Source organism: Trachurus japonicus, chromosome 15 (assembly GCF_045865225.1).
Source record: "Trachurus japonicus isolate A0001 chromosome 15, Traja_1.0".
Classification (NCBI taxonomy): Eukaryota; Metazoa; Chordata; class Actinopteri; order Carangiformes; family Carangidae; genus Trachurus; species Trachurus japonicus.
In genome coordinates, this window is record NC_140921.1 from 3,374,247 (window position 1) to 3,393,619 (window position 19,373).

The window sequence follows — 19,373 nt, forward strand, 5'->3', positions numbered from 1 at the left end:
CCATTCAAAATTTCCCGAGAGGAAATTTTCTAGTTATTAGGGCCACGGGCAATCGCCCCGGGCACTGGTCCCAACAGCTATGAAATAGCTGCAGGGACCAGTGCCCGGGCGAAGCCCGGGCACTACTGTTATTGTGTGGATTTTTTCTTATTATTATTATTATTTTTCCACTTCCGGCCGATTTTCGATGTGCTACTAGTCCTGCAACTCGAAGAGTTGCAGGACATATTATATATCAAAACGTGCGTCCTGATCGGGATCGCTGTGCTATTACTTTTCTCAACAGTTTACGAATTTTTCGCGACGTAGTCGCGAAAAACTGCGCAAAAATTTTGCATGTAAGTCAATGGGACGGGCGAAAAAAAAAAGACCGAAAAAGACCAATCATTGGAGTTTAACAAAAGTCTACTGCTCAGGCATACTTTCACCTAGAGACTCCATTTAAACTTTAAACAGTAGACACAAGTCTTGTGTATTGTCGTATTACTCCACGTTTTGATAGGTCATATAGTTTTTGATCAATCCCTGATCAATGACCATGATCATTTTTGGAGAAATTATGAGTTTATAATGGGTGTGTATTGCATGGAATGTTCGTGTCAGAGTGCGTGACATCATCGGTTAGAGTGGGAGAGAGTGAAGAAACATTCTGTATTTTTTCTGGATAAATTGCCACCACGGCCACAATTTACACTCTACAGACATAATTTTTTCAGAATTTGTAAGACAAACTTGTTATCTCTCATGTCATGTGCTCAAAATATCAGAGAGACTTACAGAATTGACAGAATCAGCCTCTGAGTGCGGCCACGTCTGTCCCTGCTCCTCATTGAGTCCAATACAAATATTTTCTGAGAGGAGCAGAACGGCCTGATGTTTTAAAACTGCCAGCGTCGCCAAAATATTTACTGTAGAAACACCAAATCGTACCGAAATTTTCATTAAGTCCTTAGAGCAACGTTGATCTGTGTTTTGTTCTGATAGGAGTTACCGTTTTGTCATGCTAAGCCTAATTGTGAGGCCGGTTTAGAGGCAGAAAATGGCTGTTTTTCTCCACGTTTCTGTCTGTCTCAGCCTGCGGGGGCCCCTATCGCCGTGGTAACCTCTTTGATCCTCAGGCCAGGGCTCGTTAACTTCATAAACAATCCACCTGGCGCTCGTTTAAATGTTTATAAACACAGACACAGCTAAATCAGACTGACACAGGATGCAGCTACTAACTAACTATGTGTCAAGTCAGTCACACACACACACACAGACTCTCGAGCCAGCTTCATGTGATTACACACACACACACACACACACACACACACACACACACACACACACACACACACACACACACACACACACACACACACACACACACACACACACAGGTAACCTAATGTGGTTACAGCTCCTCCATATCAGTGCTTATAGAAAGATGATCATGTGTCTGTCTGATCAGCTCTGTCTTGACCTTAAGATCGTGGGTTTGATTCTCATGTTGACAGAGATGGCACAACCCGCAGTAGCTCCCGTGGCCCATTCAAAATTTCCCGAGAGGAAATTTTCTAGTTATTATTATTATTATTCTGAGTCTTCTTCCCTTTTTCTGTGTTTAACTACTTCTTCATACTTTGTGCTATTTCAACAATTCATATATCAAAACGTGCAGCTTATTCAGGACATTTAGGCTATTATTTTTCTCTTTCATACTATTTATACTTTTTAAAATATTTAACTTTTTGTGCAATTTTTCTCTCATAGGAAATACATTGAAACAGTCTTCAAACTCTTCAAATCTTCTGCTTCATTCAGCCTCTAATAGCTTCAGCATACTTTCAGCTACAGACTTCATTCAACTTTTAAACTGTTCACAAACCTTTCAACTATTCAGCTATATCTCAGCTTATTGATATCTTCAACAGTTTCAGATATATGTATAGTTTTAAAATCATTAAAATTTCTGACAAAATTCAGATTTAACATGAAAGTCAATGGGACGGAATGTTCGGACGTTGGCAGTTGGCAGAGTGACAGAGGGTCTAAAAATCCTCTCACATTTTTCTCTCTATCCTGTCAGTACGGCCACAGATTACACTCTACACACATAATTTCGGGCATGCTTGTAGACAAGCTCATCCTTGATCTCTTCATGTGCTCAAAAAACCAGAGAGACGAACACAATTTAAACTGGGAGCCTCCGAGTGCGGCCAGTTCCCTCCCTTCCTCTCATTGACTCCCATTCAAAAGTAGGCGCTGATTTTCTAAACGTCCCAAAGTTTCCAACCTGCGACACAATCAACAATTTTTACTCTAGAAACACCAAAGTGACACGGACGCGTTCAGCAAGGTCTTATGGTTCGGAAAATGTAAACCTTTTGCTCGTACTAAGTACAGATTTGTCGTACATTAGATCTGTTTGAGGGTGTCACAGAGCAGTTAAAGCCTATGGTTAAAGCTGCCACCATGCCTTAAAGCCACCAGCCAACAGTTACATGGTAACCTCAACATGGCAACCTCACCATGGTAACCTCACCATGGTAACCTCACCATGGCAACGTCACCATGGCAACGCACACACATTCTCTCTGTCTGACTGTCTGTCGGTCATACACACACACACACACACACACAAATGGACACACACTAACTACCACACACACACACACATCCAACACACACACACACACACACACACACACAAATGGACACACACACACACACACACACACACACACACACTCACCATACACACACATCCAACACACACACAAATGGACACACACTCACCATGCATACACATCCAACACACACACACAAATGGACACACACTAACTACTACTACACACACACACACACACACACACACCATACACACACACGCACACACACAAATGGACACACACACACAAATGGACACACACTCACCATACACACACATCCAACACACACACACACACACACACACAAATGGACACACACTAACTACCACACACACACAAACACACACACACACACACACACACACACACACACACACACACACACCCAACAAACATACAACCACTTACCAAACACATACACAATTTACACAATTACACACAAACAGACAAACATGCACACACAACAAACACACACACAAATGGACACACACTAACCATACACAAACAGACACACACGTCCAACACACACACATTTCATACAGTTGTCAGGTCAGAACTTTATGTATATCTTCCTCACACACACACACACACACACACACACACTTTTGTATATCTTCCTCACACACACACACACACACACACACACACACACACACACACACACACACACACACACACACACACACACACACACACACTTTTCCTACAGTTGTCTGACTGTTTTGTATGTACCTCTCTATCTTCCTGTTGTAGTTAATGGACTCGTTGCTGTTAATTTTGTTCTTTAGCTATTTAAACTGAAAATACACATTTCCCCATTTTGGTCATGTTGAACACATTGTTTTACACGTATCCTAAACTACTGAGGCTCTTCTCAACCATTTCACACCATTAAACCCGCTGTTTACATGTTCTACTTCTCAGCTAATGCTAATGATCTATATTCTTCAACAATGTTCTTCTGCTGTCAGTTTACAATGTATTTCAGTAGGCATGAACTTTTTTCCTAATTCAGGAATTTTTCAAACTCTTCTTTGACAATTCAAGTAATTTCCAGCCATTTCATACAAAGTCTCACATCTTCTACTTTTAAATATATTCTCAGCCATTGCTTCGGCTATGTTAGTGCTGGTTCATCAGTTGTCCTTCCTGTTAGGTTAGCTGCAGATTTCAACTATTTAACCATTACATTTAAACATGCAGAATTTCAATGTTTTCTTCTCCCTTTAGCATTTCTACTGCTTTTTACCTTTAAAAAGGCATTCATCTCACACTACAAGTTATATGTTTCAGCTTTTTCCCTCCTAGGGATGAATAAAGTATTCCTCTACTCTCTACTCTACTCTACTCTAGCATTAGTCTTTTCAACATTGCTTTAGCAGTTTCGTCAACTAATTTAGCATTGATTCAACAATTTCTTCAGCTGATTCAGCATTGCTTCAGCAACAGCGTTCAGCTGCTTTCAGCATTCACACGCATTTTCTGCAGGAAATGCTATCTTTTTCTAGTTAGGGCCACGGGCAATCGCACCGGGCACTGGTCCCAACAGCTATGAAATAGCTGCAGGGACCAGTGCCCGGGCGAAGCCCGGGCACTACTGTTATTGTGTGGATTTTTTCCTAGTTTTTATTATTTTTCATCTTCCGGCCAGATTTCGATGTGCTACTAGTCCTGCAACTCGAAGAGTTGCAGGACATATTATATATCAAAACGTGCGTCCTGATCGGGATCGCTGTGCTATTACTTTTCTCAACAGTTTACGAATTTTTCGCGACGTAGTCGCGAAAAACTGCGCAAAAATTTTGCATGTAAGTCAATGGGACGGGCGAAAAAAAAAGACCGAAAAAGACCAATCATTGGAGTTTAACAAACGTCTACTGCTCAGGCATACTTTCACCTAGAGACTCCATTTAAACTTTAAACAGTAGACACAAGTCTTGTGTATTGTCGTATTACTCCACGTTTTGATAGGTCATATAGTTTTTGATCAATCCCTGATCAATGACCATGATCATTTTTGGAGAAATTATGAGTTTATAATGGGTGTGTATTGCATGGAATGTTCGTGTCAGAGTGCGTGACATCATCGGTTAGAGTGGGAGAGAGTGAAGAAACATTCTGTATTTTTTCTGGATAAATTGCCACCACGGCCACAATTTACACTCTACAGACATAATTTTTTCAGAATTTGTAAGACAAACTTGTTATCTCTCATGTCATGTGCTCAAAATATCAGAGAGACTTACAGAACTTACAGAATCAGCCTCTGAGTGCGGCCACGTCTGTCCCTGCTCCTCATTGAGTCCAATACAAATATTTTCTGAGAGGAGCAGAACGGCCTGATGTTTTAAAACTGCCAGCGTCGCCAAAATATTTACTGTAGAAACACCAAATCGTACCGAAATTTTCAGTAAGTCCTTAGAGCAACGTTGATCTGTGTTTTGTTCTGATAGGAGTTACCGTTTTGTCATGCTAAGCCTAATTGTGAGGCCGGTTTAGAGGCAGAAAATGGCTGTTTTTCTCCACGTTTCTGTCTGTCTCAGCCTGCGGGGGCCCCTATCGCCGTGGTAACCTCTTTGATCCTCAGGCCAGGGCTCGTTAACTTCATAAACAATCCACCTGGCGCTCGTTTAAATGTTTATAAACACAGACACAGCTAAATCAGACTGACACAGGATGCAGCTACTAACTAACTATGTGACAAGTCAGTCACACACACACACACAGACTCTAGAGCCAGCTTCATGTGATTACAGTCACACACACACACACACACACACACACACACACACACACACACACACACACACACACACACACACACACACACACACACACACACACACACACACACACACACACACACACACAGGTAATTTAATGTGGTTACAGCTCCTCCATATCAGTGCTTATAGAAAGATGATCATGTGTCTGTCTGATCAGCTCTGTCTTGACCTTAAGATCGTGGGTTTGATTCCCATGTTGACAGAGATGGCACAACCCGCAGTAGCTCCCGTGGCCCATTCAAAATTTCCCGAGAGGAAATTTTCTAGTTAGTGTGAATGCTGGAAGCATTCACACTATTGTTATTCGGTTCGGCCATTTTCTGCCTTTCTTTGTCATGTAACTAGTCCTTCATACTTTGTGCTATTTCAACAATTCAAATATCAAAATGTTCAGCCTTTTCGGGACAGGTGTGCTATGTCTTTTCTCTTTTCAACTATTCATACTTTTTGCAATATTCAACTATTTCTGATTTTTTTTTCCCCATAGAGAATGCATTGGAACAGTCTTGAAACTCTTCAAATCTTCTTACTTCTTTCAGCCTGTAAAGCGTCCACATACTTTCAGCTAGAGACTTCATTCAAATTCTGAGCTGTAGACAAACTTCTAATGTATTCATCCTGTATTTACAACTTTTTCATAGCTTGTACCGTTTTTGAGATAAATCCTTTAAAAGCACATGAGGATTTCTGACAAATTTCACACTTTTCAATGAGTGTGTATGGGGTTGGGTCAGAGTGAGTGACATCATCGTTAGAGTGAGAGGGATCGAAAAAACATTCAGGATTTTTTCTGGATAAATTGCCAGCACGGCCACAAATTAAACTCTAGACACATGATTTCCTCACCGGTTTGTAGCCACACTTGTCGTGTCTCATTTAATGTGCTCAAAACAGCAGACAGACTTACAGAATTGTCTCTATGAGCCTAATTGTCCAGCTAGACCCGCTCCAGTGGCTCATCCACTTCAATATAAAAGTAGGAGCTGATTTTTTTAGAAAAGCAGAAATGCCCCCCTTTTCTACCTTGCGACCCTGAGAAAAGTTTTTGCCCTACAAACATTTAATGCACATCAATGTGCTCAGGAAGGTCTGCTTGCCCAGATGGTCAGGAGGACCATATTCTGATAAGAGTTACGGTTCTCTTTTTCTGGGCTGTTTTGGGAAGCTGCTCAGAGCTCAAATCTCTCTGCTCTGCTCTGCTCTGTGTGCAGTTGGTCCAGCTGTAGCGGCCAGCTCGTTATCAAAGTCTATAAATAGAACAGTGCAGGTGCAGCCTGGCTGCTCGTTAAGATGTTTTTAAACACAGCCCCACACAGACACATGATAAACCAGACTGACAGAGGATGTCCACGCACAAACACAGGCATCACACTCACACAGACAGACACACACAGTCACACACACACACACATACACAAACAGACAAACACACAAACACAACACTGTTCCACACAGTAACATGTAAGCATGGTAGTCGCCATGGTAACTTCTGAGGGCAGGCTGCCAATCAATCAGATCATTAGGGAGAGAGGAGTTCTGTGGCTTTCTGCACATGTACACGCAGACAGAGAGACCGTCAGACTCACACACCCAGACACACACACACACAGGTTTTCAGCTCAAATTCATCAGGCTCTCAATTATTTTATACTTTTGATGTAAACATCTCCAACAATTAATTTTTTTCTCATGAATTTAAGTTCAGACGTTTAGTCTTTCCAACTCTATTAATAGTAGTACAATTACAGGTGGAGCCTAGGACATAGGATGCAGCTTTTAACATGTGTCCTATCTATCTATCTATCTATCTATCTATCTATCTATCTATCTATCTATCTATCTATCTATCTATCTATCTATCTATCTATCTATCCCCCTCCCTATTTTTAACCCCTCTGTCTCCTTTTTTTCTTTCTTTCTTTCTTCTACTCCTTCATTTGTATTTTACGTAACTTTTTCTATCCTTCCCTCTCTATCCATCCATCCATCCATCCATCTACCTCTTTCTATCTATCATCCCCCTCTCTCTTTTTCTTTCTTTCTTTCTTTCTTTCTTTCTTTCTTTCTTTCTTTCTTTCTTTCTTTCTTTCTTTCTTTCTTTCTTTCTTTCCTTCTTTCTTTCACTCACTCCATTTCTGTCTTTTTACTTCTTTGTTTGTTTGATTGTTTCTTTCTTTCTTTCTATTCCTTTTCTCTTCCTTTGTTTTTACTCCATTTCTTTCTTTCTTTCACTCCATTTCTGTTTGTTTACTTCTTTGTTTGTTTGATTCTTTCTTTCTTTCTTTCTACTCCTTTTCTCTTCCTTTGTTTTTACTCAATTTCTTTCTTTCTTTCTTTCTTTCTTTCTTTCTTTCTTTCTTTCTTTCTTTCACTCCATTTCTGTCTTTTTACTTCTTTGTTTGTTTGATTCTTTCTTCCTTTCTTCCTTTCTTTCTTTCTTCCTTCCTTTCTTTCTTTTTTTCTTCCTTTCTTTCTTTCTTTCTTTCTTTCTTTCTGTCCTTTTCTTTTTTCTCTCTTGTTTCAATCTTTCTTTCTTTCTTTCTTTCTTTCTTTCTTTCTTTCTTTCTTTCTTTCTTTCTTTCTTTCTTTCTTTCTTTCTTTCAACAATTTCTTCAGCTCATTCAGCATTGCTGGAAGCATTCACACCATTTCCATTCTTGGAAATGTTTTTTCTAGTTATTATTATTTTTCCACTTCCGGCCAGATTTCGATGTGCTACTAGTCCTGCAACTCGAAGAGTTGCAGGACATATTATATATCAAAACGTGCGTCTTGATCGGGATCGCTGTGCTATTACTTTTCTCAACAGTTTACGAATTTTTCGCGACGTAGTCGCGAAAAACTGCGCAAAAATTTTGCATGTAAGTCAATGGGACGGGCGAAAAAAAAAGACCGAAAAAGACCAATCATTGGAGTTTAACAAAAGTCTACTGCTCAGGCATACTTTCACCTAGAGACTCCATTTAAACTTTAAACAGTAGACACAAGTCTTGTGTATTGTCGTATTACTCCACGTTTTGATAGGTCATATAGTTTTTGATCAATCCCTGATCAATGACCATGATCATTTTTGGAGAAATTATGAGTTTATAATGGGTGTGTATTGCATGGAATGTTCGTGTCAGAGTGCGTGACATCATCGGTTAGAGTGGGAGAGAGTGAAGAAACATTCTGTATTTTTTCTGGATAAATTGCCACCACGGCCACAATTTACACTCTACAGACATAATTTTTTCAGAATTTGTAAGACAAACTTGTTATCTCTCATGTCATGTGCTCAAAATATCAGAGAGACTTACAGAACTTACAGAATCAGCCTCTGAGTGCGGCCACGTCTGTCCCTGCTCCTCATTGAGTCCAATACAAATATTTTCTGAGAGGAGCAGAACGGCCTGATGTTTTAAAACTGCCAGCGTCGCCAAAATATTTACTGTAGAAACACCAAATCGTACCGAAATTTTCAGTAAGTCCTTAGAGCAACATTGATCTGTGTTTTGTTCTGATAGGAGTTACCGTTTTGTCATGCTAAGCCTAATTGTGAGGCCGGTTTAGAGGCAGAAAATGGCTGTTTTTCTCCACGTTTCTGTCTGTCTCAGCCTGCGGGGCCCCTATCGCCGTGGTAACCTCTTTGATCCTCAGGCCAGGGCTCGTTAACTTCATAAACAATCCACCTGGCGCTCGTTTAAATGTTTATAAACACAGACACAGCTAAATCAGACTGACACAGGATGCAGCTACTAACTAACTATGTGACAAGTCAGTCACACACACACACAGACTCTAGAGCCAGCTTCATGTGATTACAGTCACACACACACACACACACACACACACACACACACACACACAGTTAACCTAATGTGGTTACAGCTCCTCCATATCAGTGCTTATAGAAAGATGATCATGTGTCTGTCTGATCAGCTCTGTCTTGACCTTAAGATCGTGGGTTTGATTCCCATGTTGACAGAGATGGCACAACCCGCAGTAGCTCCCGTGGCCCATTCAAAATTTCCCGAGAGGAAATTTTCTAGTTTACCTGTATCATTGTCTGGACTGTAGCTGAAGCACAGGAGAGACGCGGGAACATGGTTCTTGAGAGCACTTACCTGTATTTACCGAGTCGACAACCTGCTTTAAAGTAGAGTCTGTAGGTTTGTTCGTTGCAGTTTTATAAACACAACATTCAACCCAGGCCCCTCCTCTCGGGCTGAACTGTGCAGCCTCTTGCCCCTGACAGAAGCAGTAACGTTAGCAGCAGTTGTCAAGACTGCAAAGAAAAAGAAATATAGTCCACAGGAGCCTCGGGTGTTGCTGTAACTGACTAGTAGGAGGGCCGCTGTGGTGAGCTGAGAAGCGAGGGCTAGCGGCGGATGCTAACCGCTACCGCTAGCGGAAGTTAGCATTGAGCTAGCAGCCCTACTCCTGCTGCACAGACCTTCACCTGAACTCTGTCACTGACTGATAAACGTCCTGTCCTGTCCACGAACACAATATTTAACATGGAAATCACTGATCTACTCTTGTAATAATACTCCAAACACTAGCTTAGGACAAATTATCATGGATGTATTATATTAACACCACTGCTTCTCTGTTGTCAAGGCAACATCACTAGTAACTGCCAACTAGCTAGCTAACCGTTGGCTCTGTTTTTTAGTAACTTATCATGTACTGTCTCTTTCCTTTGCCTGCTATGCACTCCATTTACTTACCAACTTCATAATATCAGCTTCTCTTTTAGTCTCTCCACTTGACAGAAAATCTCATTTAGGAATGATAAATAACCAATAGCTCCTCATCTGGCCACTGGTTTTGGTGCTGAATTTCAATACAGTGAAAATGGCCGATGCGATGCTGAGTCATGTTGTCCAACTTGACATTAAACTTTTACAGTTGTGTCGATTTTATCAGGGTTTAATTATCATAACACAATAATGTAGGTAGACAGACAAAAGATTTGTTTAATGAAGAACATTCGTGAACATTTCAGGTAGATATATTTTTTAATTACAAAATGTCTATTTTTGTGGATAAAAAAACAGTCATCTCACCAGACAAAGTTCAGTTCAAAACCACCAAGAACTGCTTCAACACATTCACTTGGTCACCAGGAAATAAAGGCACCTCTGATTTAACCACACCACATTTATGACAACATTTAGGTATTTCAAATTAAAAGTTGTTTTGATCTAAGAACTACCAAAGCTGAGAGCGGCCATGCTGCTAAAGGAAAAGATTGACATTTCATGATAGACATTTGTTTTTGTTACAGAGAGTTAGATGCTATTCTTTCCCTCAGATAAAAAATATTACATGGGACTTCTGTTTGATGATAAAGACTTTTGAATAGCTTCTTATCTCAGAGCATCAAATCATGAAATCCTGATACCTTCCTCTATAAAATAGTCATTCAGAATCTTTTCAAAATAAATAATTAGACATTGAGATGAGGAAATAATTCATCTGTGATGTCAGGGTGACTCATATAAACATTATGGCCATTCTGGGCTCCTGTGTGTTTGTGTGTTATGTGTGTGTGTTTATTTAAAGGCTATTTGGTCGTCATTCAATTCACTTTACATCACTCAAACATAAAAAATCAACACTGTAGAAAAATAGACATTTCATTTCTGCGTCCGTAATTACATGACATCATAATAAAAAAAAACAATAAAAAAAACAGCTGTTTTACACTGCTGATATCAGGTCCTATTGTTTACTGTCAAGTAAACATGGCTTCACCTCCTCATTACTGATATTACTCCTTACATTAATGGGAGTTTATTTTTCTTTTTGAATGTTAAGTGGTATTAGAGACCTTTCTCATGAATTCTTTCAAATGTCAGATAACAAAAACGAATGACAGAAGAAAAAAAATATGTCCCAAATGGTCCTGTAGTGGTTTCGTCTGTTCGTCGTCCAGGTGATGAACTGATGATTCTCCCGTTTCCTGATCTATATCATGAGGTCGTCATGTTATGTCATCATGACACCTGTCCGGTTGCGTTTGCTCTGTCCTGGTCCCATAGTTCGTGATCTTTCTTCTGTCATTCTCCATCCATCCATCCACCCGTCGTGTCCCAACTCACCTGACTGACCATACCCACACACATCACCATTCCCCATTTCCTCACCTGTTCCCTCAGTATTTCTACAAGCCCATTTCTGGTTCATTCATCTCTTTTAAAGGGATAGTAGCATTTTTTTAAAAGTGGGACAAATAGCCCCTAAGTACTTTAATTGCAGTAGAAGACTCTGCACTCCTCCCGTTAGCAACGCCAGCCCATAGCCCTGCCCAGAGATTTACAACATTGTGAACAGACCCAAAGAAACGGCCTATTTTCACGGCCTAAAAGAGGTTTTACGTGAAAAAAAATACACAGTTCCATTGTTCGCTATAATATAATTTTTTCCAGCCCTTTAAAGTGCAGGAAAAACGCAGTTTTTATTTGGACCTAACCAACTCACGTTGGGTTAGCGCCCGCCGATCAGCAGTTGGTTAGGTCCAAATAAAAACTGTGTTTTTCCTGCACTTTGAGGGGCTGGAAAAAATTATATTATAGCGAACAATGGAACTGTGTTTTTTTTTTCACGTAAAACCTCTTTTAGGCCGTGAAAATAGGCCGTTTCTTGGGGTCTGTTCACAATGTTGTAAATCTCTGGGCAGGGCTATGGGCTGGCGTTGCTAACGGGAGGAGTGCAGAGTCTTCTACTGCAATTAAAGTACTTAGGGGCTATTTGTAGATCATACAACCCCACTTAAAAAAAAAAATGCTACTATCCCTTTAAGCTGTTTACAACTTGCTCTTGCTACCTGACTGTTACCTGTTTCTGTATCACTGGTGTCACTGCATTGCAGCTATAGGTCTACTCATCTTTCAAGTCCATTCAATATGAAACAATATTTTCCATCATATCCGCAGATACCCAGTCTGAACTGTTGTTGTTGGTGTGGTTGAGTGTGTGTGTGTGTGGTGGGAGGGATGTCCGATCTGCCTTATTGCTTTGCAGTGATTCAGTGGAGTTCTGCAGTGATGCTCAGTCCTGTGTGAATGTGTGTGTGTGTGTGTGTGTGTGTGTGTGTGTGTGTGTGTTTTATTGCAGAAACCCGAGAAGCAGCAGCAGCGGGTGAGCGACCGGCAGACAGCAGGGTCATCTCTGGGTGAGGACAAGGTCAGAGGTCAAAGGGTTAGTGGGCGGTGGCTGGGTCGATGTTAGGAAACAGAACGGGAAGAAAACAGAAGGAGAAGAAAGAGGAGATTAGTCTCAGCATGATGATTTTATGACCTTTGATTATTGTATCAACAATGACTGATGATCCAGTCGGTCCACTTCAGAAGGCCTCGGTCCAGGATTAGGAGGAGGATCTATAGTCTGGATTACAGACTCTAATCTGGAGATATGAAGTCTCATGTCTGACTGACTGTTATCAAGTTAATTCAATAAAATCAGTCAGAAAGAATCAGATTGGCTTGTTTTGTTGACCTTTGACCTTCCTCCTTCTGCTGTGTTTACTGGACATTCTGGCAGAAACTTAGCCTAACATCTTTATTATTTGATTTTTGAGTTGCTGTAACTATATTAAATGAATTATTCCTGATAGGTTTGAGGTCAGGATAATGGATGGCAGTCTAAAAAAACAAAAAAAAAATCAAATGTAGAACCAAATAGGCTCTGCAGAAGTGGATGGACTGAATCACAGAAGAATGAAAATCATGGCAGCAAACAGGTCTGTGCAAAGGGAAACTAATTTAGCAACATTGTGCAGTGTTTTCCGAGTTAAATTGGTCCTCATCATATTCTTATATTAACACTGCAGGTTGGTTTGTTCTTAGAGGATTTAGAGGAAAAAATAGCAGCAGCAGCAGCAGTTACACATGGAGGAGATGGAGGTGAACATGAATCAAAAAAAAGGGAAGATGAAGGAAAACTTAGAGCAGCAGCAGCAGCTGAAAATAAAAACTTTCATAACGAGGACAGTTTACTCTTTTTACTCAATAATAGTTTTTATTGCCTTTTCAACAAGATTCAATTCTATTTACAACAAACATGGAAATCTTTGCTGCGATGACACAAAGCAACACTACAACACAAGGTTTGATGCTAACAGTGCTAACAGCTCTCAGTTTAAAGACTCTACCATTCATAGAAACTTGCATATAAACAGGAAGCTCCTGTCTTTTATATAAAGCCCTAAAATAGATTCAAAAATAGAAAAACATTTCTATAAAGCTGCTACACATCTTCATCCTACAAACAGCCCTCTAATGGCGTCCTCTGCAAAACACAAGTCAAATATTATATTTCATATAGGTTCCTGCTTTATACTTTTCATATATCTTTATATACGTTTATATATTCTTTAACAAGCTGTAACAATAATACTACTCTCTTTGCAAAAACAAAACAAATAACAGACAGAAAAACATAAAAAAGTGGAATACTGTTTCCTAAAAATTCATTCACTCTTCATGAAGTGACCTGAAGCTGCTCGGGTCAAAACATTTGTTCTCTTTAAATCATCGTCTTTGAGGTTTGTCGGAGGTTTTCAGCCAGCAAACACGCAGGTTTACTGGTCGTACCTGAATGCAACCCACCGCAGACCGACACCGCCCGAGTCCGACCCACCGCGTGTCACAGATGTAAAGACGTAAATACTGTAACTTCCACCGGCGCTCGGTTTGACCTGCAGGCGGGTTTGAGTTTGTGTTGAGTTTATAAATCTGTTAATGTGACGGACGGACGGGTCGGACGGGTCCACGGCGGGTATACACACCAGGTCTCTGTGCAATTTCATCAGATTTGTTTCATTAATTCTGTCAGTGTTTACTATCCGTTACTGTTTGGATCAATAGAGATTACAGTTTGATTATTTTAGTAACAAAACCCCAGAAAAAACGTTTTTTGTTTGTGTTTTTCTGATTCTTTACAGGATTTTTTTTTTTTTGCCTCTGAGAGACTTTTACATCGTTCCGGTTCGAACAGGAGAAAACATTTCTGCTGATGCACAGTGACCTCTAACAGCTCCAGTCATGATTTCAAACTTTATCATTTCTTGTTCTTGGAAAAGGTTACAACTTTATTGAGGAACTACTTGGCCCTTTCCCACAAACGCTTCTCGGCTCAACTCGACTCGTTTTTCGCTTTTCCGCTAGGGATAGTACCTGGTCGCCTCAGTCGAGTTTCCAAGGGAGCTGAGCCGATACTAAAATGTGACGTCAACTGATTGGCGGAGCGACGTTGAGGAGAAACTATGATGGAAAATGACCAAAACCGAGTCGAGTCGAGCCGAGTAGAGCTGTAACTGTGTAGTGGAAAACGGTAATACCGGTATTTCATAATTATTTTGGCCTTAAATTCATCATTTTTTGCTGAAATACTATAAATTTGTTTCCTAAAATATGCCAACATTTTATAAATATCTACAACCTTGTTTGGATAGGTACTTGAAGATGTTTCACCTTTAACCCAAGAGGTTCCCGAAGCCTAAAACAATATCCTCAAGTATCTAAAACCAACTCCAGGTGTCTTAGTTGAACCTTGATTGATTCTCATAATTCATTTTTTACAAACTTTTTGTTGAATTCAGTGCGTTCTATATTTATAGTTAAATGTGAAACACTGCTCATCAGCAGAAATATCAGATTCCTCATCAAACATCATCTGTTTTTATCGGATCTGATCTCAACAGATGTTTTTATAGACGACTTCAGATTCTGAAACTAAAGACGGGTAAAAAGGTTTTTTACAGGTCGGCTGGTGCTGAGAAACCTTCAGGTCCAGTCAATGCTCTGCAGTTTTAAAAACCAAAATTCAAAGTTGGAAAGAAAAAAAAACTGAGTTCATTCATGACAAAAAAAAAAGTCAAACTGATATTTTTCTAGACTTGGTTTGTGCACACACTTAAATTAACGAACACTGTTAGCTAATGTCACATTAACGGCTGAGATCTTTTTATTTTTATAACATTCAGTCCTGGTCCTCCAGTTCTCCGGCTCCTCCAGAGTCCAATGTTTAGTGTTAACAGTCCAGGTCAGGATTAGCTAGCTGAGCTTAAAAACTGAAACCAGGAGGAAACTGTTAGCATAGCTTCAACAAGAGACATAGGCTATGCAAGTCAGAGAATCTATTGATGGACGATCTGAGAACTTCTACCAACAGCGCCCCATTGTTTCAGTTGAGGCTAGCAGCTTCCCTCGGGTCCATGCCTATGTTCCCACAGCCCTATGTTCCCACAGCCTTATGTTCCCACAGCCCTATGTTCCCACAGTTCTAAGGTTTTTCTCAAAATTAGGCCCTATGTTCCCACTGGTCTCTCTCTACCTATCTGGACTCTATCTATCTAACCTGTCTAGCCTCTACCGGGTCTTTTTTACTAAACTTAACCAACTCCTTTCTTCATTGCCTAAACCCAACCAATGGTGGGACCAAAGGGCTGTGGGAACATAGGGCCTAATTTTCAGTGACAACACAAGTTAGAAATGTGGGAACATAGGGCTGAGGGAACATAGGGCTGTGGGAACATAGGAATGACCCCCTATCTATCTAGCCTGTCTAGCCTCTACCGGGTCTTTTTACTAAACTTAACCAACTCTTTTCTTCATTGCCTAAACCCAACCAATGGTGGGACCAAAGGGCTGTGGGAACATTGGGCCTACTTTTCAGTGACAACACAAGTTAGAAATGTGGGAACACAGGGCTGTGGGAACATAGGAATGACCCCCTTCCCTCTGCTTCCAGTCTTTGTGCTAAGCTAAGCTAACCCCATGTTTGAGACAGAGATGAAACTGAAACATCTTCGGGAGGAGCCAGAGAACAAAGTGGATTTATTAAAAAAAATGTTTATGTTATTAATACTTATCATAATCAAACACTGTTCTGTTTAAAGAGTCCATTATTTATCATCAACGTCACGTCACGGTGGATCCATAAAGTCGTCAAAACAACGGAAAAAAAGGTAATTTTAAACAGGTTTCTAAACAAATTGCTGCGGCGGCATCAAAAAAGAGAACATTTTAGCTTTAGCTGTTGGCGGTTCCCAACCATCACATATTAAGGGCTGCATTTCCCCAGAAACCACTGCTGTGCACGTCGGGCACAGCTGCAGCTTTATAGGCAAAGCCTTGGATGGTGGGAAAGGCAGGTGAGAAGTGGGGGAAGGGGGGCGGGGCCTGAGGGGTTGGGTTGGGTTGGGGGCGGGGGAGCGGACTAACCTCAGTCTGCTGTCGCCGCCCTTCGGTAAGGACGGACGCGCAGCTCATGTCTCCGAACTTTAGCGGCCACCGCACCTGCACCAACCACATCGCACACACCACAAACCGTCATGGAGGACACAAGCGCCGCCACCGCCGCCGCTCCACAACGTCACACTCACATAGCCTTTACAGTTCATACAAGGTACGTACGTTAACGTCAACACATCATCATCATCATCATCATCATCACAGCTACACACAGAGAGAAAACCATTAGAAATACGATTAAGGCACAAACTGAGACAGGTTCAGGTTACAGGTGAGATCTGAGAGGTTCTCAGGTGATTTAAACAACAGACGACGCCTCGTTCAGATGCTGCAGTTTGATTGGTTGTCACAATCTTTTCTTACAATAGAGGATAAAGGCCATAATGAGGATAAAAGTAGCCTAAATCGAGAATAAATCCTTCCAGAAAAAAGTCATACTGTTTTAAAGGGATAGTTCAACATTTTGGCAAATTGGCCCATTGCCATAAACCCTATAGTCATAGTAGTAGGTTCGTTACCTTTAGTTGTCGGTGCAAGCTATTTTTAGAACGGTGGAGCAGAGCCGTGAGCTGCTCAGAGCTACGCTACGGAGGCTCATGGGATTTCTGGGTTTCCCTCATCAAACAAATCAAATACACAACCCAACAACTCCACAACGCTCTGGTGGACAAGTTGTGAGCTGCACATTCACCACGCTATGAGATAATAACACAACGTTACCACACAGAGTTGTTTTAGAGGGAAATTCATGCAAAACCTCTGATGCACGTTGCCTTCAGGGACAGTTTTTCAGCAAGCAGACTCTGTATTTACCTCTAAAACGGCTCCGTTTCGTAGCGTTCCGTTATTATCTCATAGTTTGGTGAATGTGCAGGTCACAACTTGTCCACAAAAGCGTTTTGGAGTTTTGGGATTTTGTATTTGATGAGGGAAACCAAGAAATTCCTTTAGCCTCCGTAGTGTAGCTCTGAGCAGCCTGCCGCTCCGCTCCTTCATTCTAAAAATAGCTTACACCGACAAATAAAGTTAACAAACCTACTGCTATGACTATAGGGATTATGGCAATGGGCCAATTTGCCAAAATGTTGAACTATCCCTTTAAGCAAAAATCATTTACTTAACTTTTTGGTAGCGATATCGCAACTTTTCTATGGCGATATATATTTTAACCTTTAACATTTACATTTCAACATTATTGCCAAAATATATCCATATTTGCATATTATTATTATGGCTTTTTTTCTGTAATGTTTCAACTTATTCCCAGCTGTGGCCCTGATACTCCATTGTATTTCACAGATTACGACATCAATCAGATTTCTGTTGTTAAAATAAATTGATTTAAAATTGAACTTTATATCCTATGTTGGTCTCTTTATTGTTATTATTAATTAATCTCAGGTCTTTAGCTATTTAGACATGATCATACTCATCATGTTGTTTGCAGCACTGACTGAACGTCGTCAGAATCGTCCGTCGTTTAACAGTTTGCATCAATCTGAAAACCTCGAGTTGCATCAGGATTTGGAGGCGTGTTGAAGAAGTGTTGGAGGCGTGTTGGTGGCGTGTTGGAGGCGTGTTGGCTTCAGTTCACTGACTCAGTTACAGATTCACAGGCGTACGTTGTTTCAGTGCAGTCACACGATGCATCATTTCCAGTTGTATCATCAGTTTGTTAAATAAAACTGAGGTTCAGTCAGTCTACGCGACACGTCAACAGTAGTACAAACATCTTAAAGAACGCAGTCGTACCTGAACGCCTCGTTCACAGTAAACGTTACATTAAAAATATGCTGGAGAGACAGAGCAGCGCCACCCTGTGGACAAACAATGAGTCATTATCACGTTTCAGTATCAGGACACTAAGGCCTTGTTCAGACTGCAGCACAAATCAGATTTGATCAGTCCACACTAGATCCATCAGATCCGATCTGCATGGGTCCTTAATGCGTGTCTCATCCACACTGGTTTCTACGGTAACAAGCTACGCCCACAAGCAAATAAGTTAGACAAAATGGATAACAGGGAACTGTATGTGTTTATGTCCCAAGTCATAATGTGGAGCCGTGGCGTAAATAAACTGCTAAAGGTGCGTTCACACCGGACCTTTTATTTTTGTCGCTGACGACAAGTTTACATATTAAAGGGACAACAAGGAGTTTTGGAAAAGCGAAGTGTTTTCACACTACATTTATGAGCCTCCGCGCACACCGTATTATTCTTTGACCGGCGCAAGACAGACTCATGTTTTCATTCATCAAGAATTAAAGTCAGAGGTTTGAAGACGATCACATACCGTCGTAGTTCCCACCATAAACGGCGATTCGGCGGCGTTATTCTAATGACTCGCCACGAAGGAAACGCTGGTTGGCTCGACCTGCATTTCCGCCACCACTAATAATAACAAAATAACGATAGAGACAAAACCATATATTTATCGAAAATGGGCCCATTAACAAGTGTGGGTAGCGTAGATTCATCCACATTAACGTGAGACTTTTTTATAACCAAATAGAAACTCCTCGTTGTCCCTTTAAGTCAATGCAAACAGGCGACTGAGCGATTAAAAATAGCTGGGGCTGTCGCTCGAGATGAGAAATCCCAAGTCTCTGGCCGTCAGTCGCTTGTCGCTCAGCGCTGATTGGCTGCCGTAATCTATGCATAACTACTACTACTACTACTACTACTACTGA

The 19,373-nt window shown here is 40.8% G+C and overlaps 1 protein-coding gene across 4 annotated transcripts in view; it reads right to left on the reverse strand.

Moving 5' to 3' along the window:
- Window positions 1-12,536: 12,536 nt before the first annotated feature.
- Window positions 12,537-19,373, reverse strand: part of qkib (QKI, KH domain containing, RNA binding b) — a 34,024-nt gene continuing 27,187 nt past the window's right edge. Inside the window, exons 7-8 of one of the 4 annotated variants that reach the window (XM_085799264.1) lie at window positions 16,651-16,725; window positions 12,537-12,640 (exon numbers count right to left, since the gene is read on the reverse strand). In XM_085799264.1, the coding sequence (XP_085655390.1) occupies window positions 16,652-16,725 (74 nt within the window). In that variant the 3' untranslated portion in view covers window positions 12,537-12,640; window position 16,651. Of the gene's footprint in view, window positions 12,641-13,417; window positions 16,726-17,878; window positions 18,498-19,373 lie in introns of those variants that run through there. The other 3 variants (XM_085799267.1, XM_085799265.1, XM_085799266.1) reach the window with 3 other exon arrangements.